At 32.0% G+C, this 15,336-nt stretch overlaps 3 protein-coding genes across 4 annotated transcripts; 1 reads left to right on the top strand and 2 right to left on the bottom strand.

The window, feature by feature from the left end:
• Positions 1 to 4,687: 4,687 nt before the first annotated feature.
• Positions 4,688 to 8,150, top strand: LOC122578752 (agamous-like MADS-box protein AGL65). Of its 2 annotated transcripts, XM_043750779.1 has the most exons (11): positions 4,688 to 4,782; positions 5,074 to 5,260; positions 5,597 to 5,675; positions 5,751 to 5,815; positions 5,903 to 5,918; positions 6,018 to 6,079; positions 6,173 to 6,269; positions 6,421 to 6,468; positions 7,052 to 7,179; positions 7,277 to 7,661; positions 7,899 to 8,150. In XM_043750779.1, exons 2-11 carry the CDS (start codon positions 5,076 to 5,078, stop codon positions 7,932 to 7,934), a joined length of 1,101 nt encoding a protein of 366 aa, XP_043606714.1. In that variant the 5' UTR covers positions 4,688 to 4,782; positions 5,074 to 5,075; the 3' UTR covers positions 7,935 to 8,150. The 2 variants fall into 2 exon arrangements, with proteins under 2 accessions (XP_043606714.1, XP_043606713.1); XM_043750778.1 differs by lacking the exon at positions 4,688 to 4,782 and adding an exon at positions 4,898 to 4,967 and having other exon boundaries at positions 5,751 to 5,918.
• LOC122578753 (chlorophyll a-b binding protein P4, chloroplastic) lies at positions 8,138 to 9,754 on the bottom strand. Its single transcript, XM_043750781.1, has 3 exons — positions 9,459 to 9,754; positions 8,850 to 9,265; positions 8,138 to 8,422 (listed from the first exon to the last, which is right to left on the bottom strand). The coding sequence occupies exons 1-3, from the start codon at positions 9,659 to 9,661 to the stop codon at positions 8,286 to 8,288; spliced, it is 756 nt and encodes a 251-aa protein (XP_043606716.1). The 5' UTR covers positions 9,662 to 9,754; the 3' UTR covers positions 8,138 to 8,285.
• A 1,560-nt stretch (positions 9,755 to 11,314) lies between these two features.
• Positions 11,315 to 13,537, bottom strand: LOC122580090 (thioredoxin-like 1-2, chloroplastic). The gene is made up of 4 exons (XM_043752361.1): positions 13,236 to 13,537; positions 12,886 to 13,068; positions 12,532 to 12,696; positions 11,315 to 11,850 (listed from the first exon to the last, which is right to left on the bottom strand). The coding sequence occupies exons 1-4, from the start codon at positions 13,401 to 13,403 to the stop codon at positions 11,650 to 11,652; spliced, it is 717 nt and encodes a 238-aa protein (XP_043608296.1). The 5' UTR covers positions 13,404 to 13,537; the 3' UTR covers positions 11,315 to 11,649.
• Positions 13,538 to 15,336: the final 1,799 nt, after the last annotated feature.

Raw genomic sequence — 15,336 nt, 5'->3', positions numbered from 1 at the left:
TGGTCATATATCATGAAAAGCGTAACATGCAGTTTGCGTCAAAAGTGGCTTAGCTAATAAGATTACGAGTATTCGTAAATGGTGATGAATTTTAAAGCGCTTATTAAGCGTCTATTGCAAATTAAATGATTATGAGAACAAAACTTTGAATTATATGTTTGGGCAAAGTCATTATACAATATGTTCTTGCATCATGCCAACAAAATAAAATAGTTCCTCCCCGTTATCTTGGATATGGTATATATCCTATGACAATGCAAAAAGATGTATTTCAAAAGAGGACTATATTCAGGGGGAGAGATCAAAGAATTTATAATGATTATTGTGTGAGCTTACTAGCAAGAATATAAGGTTCATATGGTGATTGATTCACTTGAGTTGGCAATTGACTTACATGCTCACTAAATCAAATAAAGTCATATATATTGATTTTCAATGCTCCAATGGTGATCGTATCTCACAATGATGACTTATATGCGTCTATGTCACACGCACAAAAGGATATCGATTCCAAATAAAAAGTCTCGAAAATAAAAGGAGCAATAATTGTGATGGTCATATCGAGGTAAAAAGACCCAAACATGTGTCTTAAAGAGACAATAGACATGATGGTTCATGAAGAACCGATGATATTTGAATAATGAAGAGATCTCTTACAAACATATATCATGTCAAGTATTGCACTGAATCAAAAGCATGGAATCGAAATAAGATTGATGTCGACAACAACTATGTATATTATATGGCACTAAATATTATGCGTGCAAATTTTAAGAGCATATATGCTATAAGGTGTAAAAAAAATAAATAAATTGAGATACGTTGGCAAAAATAGCAATACGAGTAATGCTACCGAATATTTAAAGCCTCTAATCGTACACGAAATTTTTGGACATGAAGTCCATACATAAGAATGTGTAGCATACTTTATATAAATCGGTCTTTGTGCTAAAGTGAAATGAAAAATTGATATATTGATGTATATGGCGCAAATAATGCGACGATAGATTTTCACAAAGACCTACATATATTCTCCCATGGTTGATCATATTATTGGTATATTTGAATACCATGATATACAAATAGTTATTTCTATCTCCTTACTATCATTAGAGCCTGCAAGTGGCTTAAAGTTTCACATGGATATAAAATGCTTGGAGCATGTATATATTTTAGTAGTACTAATGATAGTACTGCATATCCCCGATATCAACAAGCTATAGCTGGATGAAACTGAAGACATACTCCGTACATGAGATATGAGATTATCTGATCAAAAGAATTCACTTGCAAAGATGATTGAATATGTTATTGCTAGATATTTGTCTCATCCGCTCAAAAGACAGTAAACAAACAATTTAGTTTTTCACAAATGGTGACACTACAAATTGTATGAAGATTAAGCAATCAGCAACAACTACATCATCAAGCTATGAAGATCAATGATCATGATTGAAGATCAATGATGAAGATGCCCTAGAAGAATGTGTTTGTGATATTGGCAAGAAATACTCAATAGTATCATTTGAAGATAGTGCGGTGTATATAGATCAAGCTCATTCAATGATGGATTCAATATCAACATATGATCAACAAGACGGTGACACAATCAACCTTCATCACATCTGATCAAGCAATAATTTGGCTGATTATTGAGTTATTTGTATACAAGATCGACATTTGATATTTTGAAGACGGATATTTAAATGAGGGGGAGTATTATACGCGCTGCACTCTTTTTCCCTTTACCGAGTTTTTATCCCACTGGGTTTTTCTTGGTAAGGTTTTTAATAAGGCAGCAAACACCATATTTGCGTATAATAAAGTGTGAATATCTAAGGGGGGTATTGTAATATTAAATATAGTATGGATATTCACTTCCATATTAGAGTCATTATAATCTCTGGATAGTTCTATTGCTTAGCCTATAAATACAAGGCTTTGGTTGTATCTTTCATTAATAAGAATTACCTCTCTTTCTATTCTAATTCTTCTCTCTTTTACTCTCTCAATACTATATATATATATAGGGAAATGTTATATTGATAACCCCTAAAAAAGTAAGAACCTTTAAGAACCTTTTTTATTAAGGGTATTTTAGTATCTTAATGTTTCATCTTTTATTAATGAAATCACTTGTGCACTCTTTTTTTTTTTTTTTTTTTAATTTCATACTTGCATACATATATTTATTCACAAAAATATTCACATGCACAAATGATCACAAACTCATGAAACATTCATTTACAAAATATTTGCATGCATATGATCAACTTGCATACATGTGCTCATAGCACTATATTTACACATATGTTCATTGAATATATGTTACATCGTCGTCGTCTTCATCATCATCGAACATTCAACGGAATAGGTCCATGTCTTGTATATATTTGTAATATCCAAAATTGTACCTAATTATTCAAAGAACAATTATTAACATGTAAAAAAATATAGATCATTATATGAAAAGAATACAGATCAATTCAAAATGACGAACAAAATAAACAAAGAAATAAAATATTAAATTTAATTTCCATATCACAGTATGTTAACCAAAATATTATATCTCGTTAGCAAAATACCACTCATGCAAGAAAAATATAGATCTTGCCATCTATTGTATCAAAAATTAATAAATATATTTAAAGCTTTAAAAAAGAATTTAAATGAGATCTCAGAATGTAATATGAGAACCAAGATTTTTGATAGTAAAATACGAGTACTAAAATAGGAATCTGAGCCAATCAAAAGATACAATATTCTATTAACATCCAAATATACAAAAGTAACTTTACCGTGTAATTCCATGGAATTAATCCAAAACAAATTGATTTCTCTTTCTTTTTGATTTTTCTGCATCATATAAAGCACATCCAGGCAAATATGTTTTGTATTTACTTGATTGTTGAAACTGTCTCAAAATTTACAAACGCATAGTAGCCATTTTTATAGCATGACAGTTTTTTTTTTCCGTTGGGTATGTGACTAAATTACCCTTTTTTAATTAATAATTATTATTTACATCTCTAAATAATTACCAAAATACCACCTTTATTTTAGGCCATTGATTAAAAATTTTAAAGGCTATGATGGCTTCTAAAAAGTTTTTAAAGGTTCTTACTTTTTTAGAGGTTCTCAAAATTACTTTTCACTATATATATATGTATTTCTATCATTAGGCAACGGGCGGAGATGAGAAGTAAAATCGGGGAGGGGAGGGGAGGGGTGACGAGACGCTCCCCCCACCCGGGGGTGTTTGGTAGAATGAAATGAAAATGAGAGTTAATGAATGAGAATTACTTACTTATTAGTTTGGTTGCATTAGAAAATAGAAGAAAAAGTGGGAGAGAGATTGGTTACTATTCTCTGTATATAAATTGAAGGAAATGAAGAGAATGTAAATACTTTTATTTATATATTTTTTTATGTTTGATGGAGTTTATTTCTTAATTATATAATTTGTTTAAATATAAAACAATTAAGTTATGTATATATAATATATATATTTGAAACAACAATATCTACCAATAAACTAAAACAGGATTGATATATACACGTGGCGTAATCCTTGATCGACACGTGTCCTTTTAATTTATTTGTTTTATTAAATTAGCTTTTGTAATTGTATATGAATTCAAATTCCTTACTAAACTTAAAATTAAACTCTAACTCTTGACTTATTAATACAAAAGACATTATAACCTTATTTAATTGATCATTTTCTTATAAATAAATTGTCTCTTTTTCTCTATTTATTCTTCTAACTCCTATTACTTATAATAAATTATTAACATGAAGACTTTAAAAATTTGAGTTTACGATCCAAAATCACAAGGCTATTTTTCGTCATCCACTATGCTTATAAGTTTCGATTTTGATGTGATTCTAAAAGTTTAAGGTAAATTTAAAAGTCTAACTAAAGATATGTTTTATTTATCATTATTGTTTATTATAATTTAGCTTCGATTATCGGTTTACTTTAACAACAATTTATTTCATACTCATAAATCATGTATAAGGGATATTCGGATTTTTTATGATACAATATATATAGTTACCGTACATCGTACGAGTATTAGAACTACTATTAAATATAAAAGGTAAGTGGTTGAAATTTGAAAACGATTCAACCATTAGCAAAAATGAGTGATATTCATAGCAAGAAGTGGATTTTTTAGCCATTAAGTCCATAAGTTATGTATATATTATTGATATGTTTCAAATAATTTTGTTTAATATTTTTGTATTTATCTAATATTCATTCTTTGTTCTTATCAAACAACGAAATATTTTTTTTCTTTTAAAAATTTTTTTCTCAATATTTTCATTCTATTTAACATTTGTATTCTTTTAAAATTACTTTCTAGCAAACACTCCTGGAATAAAACATAGAATTTGCCGTTTAAAAAAAAAATTAACAACAAAAAAGATAAAAGAAGAAACTAGGCTAAGGACACAACCTTCTATACACAAGGGACTACTTTCAAAAAAATTTACGAGAATTTATACGGAGTACTTAATACATATCGAAAAATTTCAAAATTTTATTACAGCATCATCATCACCTCACCGCCTAATTCGAACGTCAGACACCCCGCGAAAAACCATGTCATCATGTTTTACAACTCACCCCTTCTCTCTCTCACACACACAACACCTATACATACATTTCCTATATCTATATCTATGCACACACAAATTTTACAATAAAAATAATATTATGACAAATATCCGCTTCTACCGGTGACGATCGCATAGGTCCGCAATCACAGCAGAGCTGTAAGCCCCTTTCCTCTCTTTCCTTCTTTTTTCCTATCAATTTATTAAAATTAAAAAAATCTAATAATAAATTCTGCTTTTCATATTTTTCAATTTTTAAGATTAGGGTTTCTTTTTAATTTGCAGAATCTCTTCTGGGTCATAATTTTCTTGAATTAATTTCATCAAAGATCATATCTTTTTAGGTCTTAATATATGTATATATATGTTATATGATATTATAAATAAATTCAGGTTATTGTTATTTTTGAATCTTATTATTTGATATTTTTGGGTGAAATTTGATTGTAGTAATGGGGAGGGTGAAGCTGAAAATCAAGAGATTAGAGAACATTAGTAATAGACAAGTGACGTTTTCGAAACGAAGAAATGGGATCTTGAAGAAAGCAAAGGAGTTGTCGGTTTTATGTGATATTGATATTATCCTTCTTATGTTTTCTCCTACCGGAAAGCCTACATTATTTACCGGACAACGCAGGTATGAGACGTCTTAATTATGCTAAACCCTTTTGGAAATTTAGTTTTGGATTGTTTAAATTGTATGCGTTGTGAATTATATGTCGCGGTGTAATGAATTTCAATTGGTATTTTAAATTGTATGTGTTGTGAATTATGTTTGGATTCATATGTATGCAATACGTGAAATAGCGTGTGAGGGTTGGACATAAGCTCAGTGTTTCTTTTTACATATTGTTTTAGGGGTGGGGAGTGTGTTCTGGTCATCGTATCTGGTTATCAACGTGTGCAAATGTGATATCTGAAGTAGCACACAGTTAATCAAAGTTGTTACTTAATACATGTTTTCTATTTGTAGTAATATTGATGAGGTTATTGCAAAGTTTGCTCGATTAACACCACAAGAAAGAGCAAAAAGGAAATTGGAGAGCCTTGAGGTAAGACTGCTTTTTTACTTAAGTTTCTTTTTTTTTTTTTTGTGGTATTATGTGTTGATCCGTATGAGTATATAGGCTTTGAAGAAAACGTTCAAGAAGCTGGACCATGATGTAGCTATACAAGACTTTGCAGGCCGAAGGTTGTTGACAATTCTTTTTAGCTTTGTACATCTTTATGTTGTGATGCAACGCCTAATGTTAGTTTCTTTGGTTTGGTTGTGTTGCAGCAGTCAATCAGCTGAGGTCAGAAGAAATTCCTTCCAAAATACCACTATATATATCTATAAAGTTACATCAGAATTTCTGTTAATATTATATTAAGATAGTTACTAATATTTTCAGGATTTAAGCAATCATGTGATGATGTTGCGATCTCAACTTGCTGACTTACATAAGCGACTAAGGTACCTTTGAAATAGTAGGTTTTTAACTGTTCTGCAATTCGCAGACGTTTTATATTAGGTTCTTATTCATGTTTTCTGCATCCTCTTAATTAGTTATTGGAGTAATCCAGACAAGATCGAGAACATTGAACATCTTAAGCAGATGGAAGATTCCTTGAGAGGCTCACTTGACCGCATTCGTATACACAAGGTATCATATACACGTTTTCAGACACCAAAGAAGGATATTTTCTGGTATTTTATGTCGTTCATCATTCGAAGAGCCTCTTGTGCATGAGTGATAACTACTTAAGTTATATATTTGGCTTTTTTTAAATATTAGTAATATTGGCTCTTGGCAGGACAATCTTGGACAACAAAAGCTCGTTCCACTAGATTGCACGAGCCAGGTATTATAACTTTGCGTGTTTGTATCTGGGTCCTCTAGCATCTTGCTAGTCGACCTTTTTTATACAAGGAATAATATTTCACTTTGCTGTTCAAAAAAAAAAGGTATTATAACTTTGCAAAAAAGTTTGTTTTGGGCTATCCATCATACTGATAGAAGGCAAAATGAGTGCTTCAGATAACAGGTCAAACCGGGTAACTTTTGTATAGGTCAAAATGTGTTGAACCGACATACTTTTTGTCCAAATTTTTAAGGCTTGATTTTTATCTATATTTCTATAAATGGTATGCGATTCAATTGAGATACAGAAGTTATACTATTTTAATCAGAATTTAATTTTCTGAATCTTACATTATTGAGAAGGTTTATGCATCAAAAATATACTTGAGATGAATTTCGATTTGTTTGACTTTTATCTGTGCCCCATGTTCTCTTTTAAACTACTTTTAAGTACTTGTTTCGCCCATTAGAGATATATCATAACCCAAATCGGCTCATATATCAGTATATGGGTCTAGATTGCCGCCACCAATCATGTATGTATGTATTGATTTGATTTGATTTACAGAAATGTTTCATTACAGTTCCAAAATGGGTTGAGTTTGCCTCTGATGATGTCCAATACCCAAGAGGATCAGACCATACCGTGGCTTCCAAACAATGAAAATCAAAACCTAATCTTACCAGATAAAGAAGGTTACATCCCTCACAGGTCGGTTGGCTCCTAACTTGAGTTAAGTGTATTGTGTGAAGTTTTTATAATTTAATTGTTAAAGAAAGATGTAATTTCTCTTTATATTTACCTTCAGAGACGGGGAGTGTTCTGGGGTCTCCATTCCAAATTATTCTGGCATATTTGATGCTGACAAACAGCTAGAAATAGATGGCTTGTGCAAATTCGACCGCACAAGGCAGGACGGTGGTTTGGCTGAACTGTGTAGTACATCGACTTTGAGACCACAATACAATGAGCAATTCCCGTTTAATCCATTTGGCAGTTATGGTTTTGCACCACCAAAAGAAATGAAGGCCGACAGATCAACAAACTTACAAGGATTTTTGGATTATTCAACAAATTGCAACTTCGAGATGCCTAGGCCCGTCTACAATGATAATATATGTCATGCCTGGAACCTTGAGCCCAACCCTTATCCTCTCCCCATGATGGATGCAAACTCATACCCTCAGCCACAGGTAAGGCTTTGAAATCATATTCATAAAAGTTAGAGGTAGCAATTTCGACTGATTACTTCTGAGTGGGTTAAATAGGCTTTACAAATTCCGCCGTTCAAAAAAAAAAAAAAAAAGGTTTACAAAAATGTGGAAAATGTTGGACATATAGTGTATATGGGGTTAACCCGATCCATTTTGCCACATCTAATAAAAATTCAGCCATGTTTATAATACTTTGAGATTATGGTTTTCTTGCAGCAACAAGATCATCTGATGACAAGCCACCACAGCTGAAGGACCATGCTTATTGCACACGTATGTACAACTTCTGGTCCGAAAAGTTCACATGATTTTCCCAAGTTTGTTTAAAGTATAGGTGAAGTTATGTTATTCTAGTTGTATAGTATGCATTATAAAGTAATAATGCATCTTATAGTATCTTTGATCTTTTCTATAACCGAAATGTTATTTACTTTTTGCTAATGAAATGGTGACGATAGTTCAAATAAATCATAAATTACCATCTCATATTCCCCTGTACATTAATGACAAAGCTTAGATCTAGGGTCACAACCCATACACTCATAGAGTTCACAAACAGAACAAAACAGATACTTTGTTTCCTTTTTATTAGCTATGAGATCTTTACTTTCCAGACAAAGTTTGGATAATGGTGTTATGCCATGGGTCTGACAGGTGCTGCAATAAGTTATCGAATGGCCCCTTTCCAGTCACATTGTGTTGAACAATGAACCCCAAAAACGCCAACATCGCCAATCTCCCTGAGATCAGAAAAGAAAGAGTTAGAGTTGACAATTTGACTTGTTTATGTAAGAATGGGTCAATTAGTGTTCTGTTTCTATCTCAGATGGGTCGCATTCTTTGATAAAACAAAGCTTAGCTGGAGATATGTCAAATGAGTCTTAACTAGTTGAAAGTCATCCAAAGTCTTCTTTTTTCATCATTTTTTTGTTTTCATGAAACCTCCTACATTTTGTTAGTTTTAATAATATAGTTCCTGAATTAACACAATTTTTTGATCATATTTGAGACACATGCTATTTAAAATATGCAGTTTTTCATGACCCGACTGCGAAAAAATTTTTAGACCATTTTGATTTGTTAGGCAATCAACCCATCTTTTCACTTCTTAGCTAAAATTTTCAACTGACTGGTATCTCAAAAGTAAGAAGGTAATATATTATTTACCATTAGCAAGCTCTTTCTCCTTGGCCTCGGGGGTTGGTGCGAAGTTAAGGGGATTGAATATGCCACCAGGGTACCCGACTTCGTTAGGAGGCAAGCTGTAGCTTTTAAAGATTGGATCTTGGTTAACACTTCCTGGGTTCTTAATATCTTGCCATCTTCTGATCTCAACATAGTGGAACAAAATGAATTCGATCACAAACAAGGTTGAAGACGATGCAAAATATTCTGACTTTCCTGCATCATACCACTTAGGAACATTTAGTATGCCTATGCTTGTGAAAACCTCAGGCAGTAACATTCCTGCAACACCCAACATGGCCCACCGCCCGTTTACAAGCTCGGCTTGCACGAACCACTTTAAGTTCTCGGGGTCTTCCGCTAGTCCTAATGGGTCGAACCCGTTGTCACCAGGAAGACTGAAAAATACATATATTTGATCATAGTTAGTATATGCATTTATATGTATATATTTAGTTTTGTACTCCTTCCATCCCAAAATAACTGTCAGTTTAGTAAAAAGTACTCAATATGTAATACTAGCACTTTGTTCTAAACAATTATTTTGGGACGGATGGAGTATATTACATGTATATTTATGCATCGTTATACCTTCCGTTTAAGTAACCGGGTGAGGCTAATCCGGGTAGCCACTCACCCTTCTTAGCTTCAATCTTGAAAGAAGCAGATGAGCAAGTATTGGCAGGTCTAACAGATAGTTCTCTGTTTAACTTCCCTGATGAGCCAGTTAGGAATCTGGTTCGGGTAGCACACGGCCTAAACGCCGCAACCGGGGCTTGGGTGACTGCAGCCATGTTTTCAGGTTGAAACTTAGAGATCAAAGTGAAAGGGGGGTGTTTGGAGAGGTAAGTTGAAAAACTGTAATGTGTGTGGATCCTTTTTTAATATTGATTTGCAGTGGTGAAGTTGTGGTTGTGAATTTAAGGTTTGATAATTCATTAGATTATGAGAGAATTGGCCAATGAGAAGCAATAGGTTCTTATCCTTATCTGAGTTGTCATATCCACAATATCTATTACATTGTTCTTGTTGATCACAAGTGTTTTGTTGGGACCTATTAGTGCCACCTTGGAAGATTTCTTCTTGGATCTTGCCATTTTGAATCTTTGTTAGCCACACATTGAATGACATGTGTTTTGACTGTTTTGATTTTTTAACTACATGGATTTTTAGAAAGATGATACTCTTTTGAAAAATCACCAGATTTTACTATTGGGCTTGATACCTTTTCTTAATCATGAGGAATCCGTGTGTTTTATATCCTTTAGCGGTAGGTATTTACTGCAGGTTTTACAACCAGTTTGTTTAGTATTGTGTGGTAGCGATACTTCATGTACTCCAAAAAGGGCAATGTCACATTTGTCACATAATCGACAAAGCTATAAGCTTTCCTTAGACCATTCTTAAGAGTAGGTGAAAACTATAGGTGAAATAGGTAGGTTAAGAGGTGAAAGCTTTATGGCATCTAGGTTAAATATGAAGGTGAAGATGGTTAGGCTAATGCATTCACCTACTAGAAGATGACAAATTAGTGGGTCAATGAGAATCTTTTACAAGTTCACAATTTAAAAAAATGTGGGGACCATATAATAGGTGAATGGTTAAGGAGAAAAATAAAAGGTGAAAGAGGTGAGAAGGTGATGCTGATGTGACAGGAAAAAGTGTAAGTGATAGGTTAAATGGTTACGAATGGTCTTGAAGGCAATGGTTCATAAGTAAACAATCAATGTGGTTGGGTTGCTAGTTTACTATCTTTTTTATATTTGAGCTGTTAGTTGTGAGTTGTGACCAACTGACCACCAATCTGCGTGAGGCCCAATATAAAATATAGAAGCCCAAAAAGTGCCCTTAATATCCAAGGTATCATACGACCCAATTAGAAAGTTTAAATTATAAACAAATGGTCAACATGCCCAAAAGCTGGTTAACACATAACACAATAAAAAAAACCATTTCTGACCAAACCAGAACCGATTTTGATTAAAAGGTTGACCAACTTTTTTCAGTTTTTCCTCAAAAAATGAAGCCGAACCAATATGGAATTGGTAAAAAACCGATTCTAGAAACCAAAAACCAGAACCGGTTCCGAACCGGCGGTTTTTCCCTTTTTTACAGTTCGATTTTTGGTTTTTCGAAACTGGTTCTCCCATAACTGGTTTTTTTGGGCATGTTTATACATTGATACAGTGTTTATGGTATATGTAGGTTTAGACATACCAACCAACTTGCTTAGTGTTCAAAAGGGATAGATAAACGGAACATATATATTTTTGACAAACTTAACAAATTAGTGAGAGCTCTCCCTAAACACCAATTGAACAAGTTTTTGTTTCTTTTAATATATGCCAGTAAAATCCTCTTTCCTGCTTTCTATAGATTTCAATATCCAATAGAAAAAATGAAAGGGAACTAATCACATGGAATTTGGCAAATATTGCATCTTGTCATTACCAAACTAAATAGGATTATGATTTGACATGTTTGTTATTAATATCCATTACAACAGTTGTACATTTAACTTGAGTATAAAACAATCATTCAAAATAACATCTTCAATGTTATACGGAGTATATAATATAAATAAAAAAAGCAAACAAGCAGGGCTTATCCTTCAACTAAAAACCAGCAAGCCCCCTTTTAGGTTTACAAAGACTATGTACAACTTAAAATCTACTCCGTATCATATAACCCAATCCGACAGACCAGCATTTTGCGGTTTTACTAAGGTTTGAGTCGGAACTTGTTTCCTTGACCCGAACCATGTCGAACTAGAACCTAAAACTTATGCAAGAAGTAATTCTTTGCTTGATGTGTTAATCTCTTTGAGGAGCAAATCATCCTCATTTGACTTTAATGGCAAGTTATATGAAATTTGACCAATTGAAGCTAAACTCAACAGCTCAGACTCTTCTAATCCTTTGGCGGGACCAAGATTACATCCATTTGGTTTATACCTTGATAATGCATCTTTAAATTTCTTGATCTGTAGAAATAAGGTACAATATTCATCTCATTAGCCATTTAGCCTAATAAAGTCAAACATAAGTGTGAAAATAGACCAATCACACAATGGCTGTTTGGCTTTTTATATTTTATGGACTTGTCCACATGAGTTTCCAAAAGGCCATTATCCAATGTTTTAAATACCGGTAAATATCGGCCGGTATTACTGGTACTGGAGACCACGTCGGTATTTTAAGTCCAGTATTTTTTCGGTATTTTCACTATTCAATACCGGCCGGTATTCCCGGTATTTTCCAGTATTACCATATCGGTATTTCCGGTATTTTCAAAAAATAAATTTTGATTTTTTAAAAAAATTATTTTTATGATACTTTAATGTTATTTTTTGTTACTTGTGAACTTTAAAACCTATATTTTGTTATGAAATACATATTTGGTATTATTTTTGAGTAAATTATAATTGCATTTTGACTATTTTTGTTAAATTGTAATAAGTTTTGTATATAATAAATTAAAAATAGTCGTACCGGCCGGTATTTCCAGTATTACCGATAATACCGGTAATACCGGAAATTTTTTCCACGCCGGTATAACTAAAATAACGGTTTTTAAAACATTGTCATTATCTCATTTTGACATGTTATCGATAAAATACTGTATGATGATTAATTATGAAAAAAATAAGATAAAAAAAACTTACAGTTGCAATGGTGCAGCTAAAACTGCAAACCTTGCCCTCATGACCTTTGTATAGTCTAAAAAAGGGCAGGACATGAATATGAAGAGCATGACACATAGGTTTTAGGTCTTCATAATTCACTTGAAGGAAAATTGCATCAGGGTTTGATTCAGCTAATTGACAGATCTGATTATAAATAAATAAATAAAGTTATAATGATATATAACCAAAAATCAATAAAATTGCTAGTTGGGATATAGTTATTTAGTTAACACACAAAAAATATTATACATAAAAAAAGTCTCTGAACATATTGATAAACCAACATATACAACAACTTTGTGTATGTAACAAAATTCTAAAAAGAAATATAACCTTTGGGTGTAAAGCTTTACAACCACCACAACCAGGTGAATAAAATCCCAAAATGACCAATCTATCCCCTGAATTTGATAATGTGTTTACCAATTCTTGGGCTGAATTGATTTCAATCATATTGGACTTTAGTGTCTTTTCCCACCATCTCATAGATTTGCTTATACAAAGTGATGCATGTACCTATAATCATTATTAAAAAAATAAAATTTAAAATTAAAATTGTACATTAAACAGGTTCCAATTATCAACAACAATAGTATACAATGCAGACAGTCATAAAAAGACTGCTTACAAAAAACAAATTTTATCAATGAAAAACTAAAAGAAATTGAAAACTTTGAACATACATGAACAGGGGTTTTAGCATTCCAAGAAGTTGAAGTTAAACCCTTGTGATCTGAAAAAAGTTGTGATCTTTTGGCAAAATTTGTGCAAAGATTTGAAAGAGAAGGAGACCCATCTGAATTTGGATAACCAGGCAATATTATAGTAGGATTTAATGAAGAAGAAGCCATTGTAAGGATGTTTTTTAAGCTTAATGAAGCTGGTAAAGAATACCTCTTTTTTGTTTGTATGATTTTGAAGCAAGACAATAGTAATGTAAAATGAGGTTTTTATAAAATCCAGATAACAAGATTCCAAAAAAGATGTGTTCTAAAATGAGGGTTTTTTTGTATATTTTGATCCGATATAGAAAAAGATCAAGAAAATCCACAAATTGATGTGCTCTTTTTTAATGTTGTGATGTGAGAGAAAATGGATTAAGGGTTGTTGTTATTTAAGAAGCTTTTGTAAAAAGCAAAGTTAAATTTGGAGGATGGGTTGGTGAGATTTTATGAGCTTGAGTTTGGCTTTAGTTTTTCTCTTCTTTTAAGTGAACATTATCCATTCACAAAATTATTGTGAAACTATAAATAGTTTGTACCAGCAGTGAATCTTTGAATAGGAAAATGTTAAATGCAGTGTAAGGGCTGGATTTAGCAAAATTCTTTTGAATATATTTAACAAATTTTTTTAAGCTTTTGCCATTTACAACGTTATATTCCGATAAATAAATTTAAGTGGTTTGTTAAACACTATATAAAATAGTTGTACATTTACCTAAAATTCAAGGGTGAGGTTTTTGATATGTGATAGTATAGATTTTTTATGCATGTTAAATGCATGTTGCGTTTAACATTTTTCTAAATTTAAAAGAGTTTTGTTAAACAGCCTTAAGGGCTTTTGTTAAGATGCATTAAATAGTTATACATTTATTAAATTTAAGAGGTGAGCTTTTAATATGGAATTTCAATAAGAATTTTCCAAATCATACCTCAATTATCTTTTTTTGGTATCGGCAAGTTAGTAAACTATATGGAACTCAATTAACTTCTATACATCCGATTAAAAGGCCAATTTTCAAGCCATCTAGACGAACAAAAATGAAAATTCCATTTCGTCAATAATGTTTCCTGATATGCATTATCGAGATGGCGTATACGACTAACTATTCAACACAACATAAGGATTAGTTTATGAAATCAAGAAAGAAGTCCCGACTAAATTAGTGTTAAAGCAACAAGGTGGAGTCAATAGTTCCCTACTTTCAATGCATAATATGTTTTTTAATACCATGATTTTTAGTATATTTGGATTCATTCATTTATAGTTGGACTTGGTTAATTTAGCTGCTGTTGACATCATATAACTTATCCTGTTACCCTCACATTTAGGGAGAATTTTTATGTATTTAATCACGTTCCAGAATCGAAGAAAAACATTATATATATAATATCCAATTAAAATTTATTTTTCAATTAGTAGACTAGATTGGTATTGCCATCTTGAGCCTATGCTAAGCTAGAAACGAGGCAGTTCATAATGTGTTTTTGCAACCCCAAAAGTTGATCTTTGAGAAATTATACTTCGACGTATATTTGGATCTTGAATATAACAAGCCGGATTGGGATGGATGGTGTAATAAACCTTACATTGCCTAATTTTCTTTCTTAATTTAATTTGCCTCTTTAATTTTATTTATATCTCTGCTAACTTCATGTTATTTCTTCCGATATCAATGAAATTTACATTCAAAAAAACTGGACAAGATTGCTCAAAGATTTGGTTTATGTAGTTTGTATATTGGTAGGACCAGATAGTAAGTTTTTGTTATGAGCATGTAACTCAGATTTTTGTTTGTATAAACTATATGAATGCTCGCGCAATGCCGCGATGATGGTGGCAGCGACGATGGTGTGGTGGTGGCGGCGTGGTGGTGAATGTAAGTTAATTGATGTAAGAGGGGTTAATATGGTTATTTTAGGGTTGGAGGAGGATCTATGTTGTAATTTATTTCATTAAGGTATTATAGATAAATAAGTGAAATTGTTTAAATTAGTGAATAAACAAGAGGATAATATGGTCATTTCAAAATATTAATTACTTAATTAAAGGGAGAGAGAGTAA

This window comes from Erigeron canadensis, chromosome 8, assembly GCF_010389155.1.
Source record: "Erigeron canadensis isolate Cc75 chromosome 8, C_canadensis_v1, whole genome shotgun sequence".
NCBI lineage: Eukaryota > Viridiplantae > Streptophyta > Magnoliopsida > Asterales > Asteraceae > Erigeron > Erigeron canadensis.
This window is presented reverse-complemented; position numbering and strand designations above follow the sequence as displayed.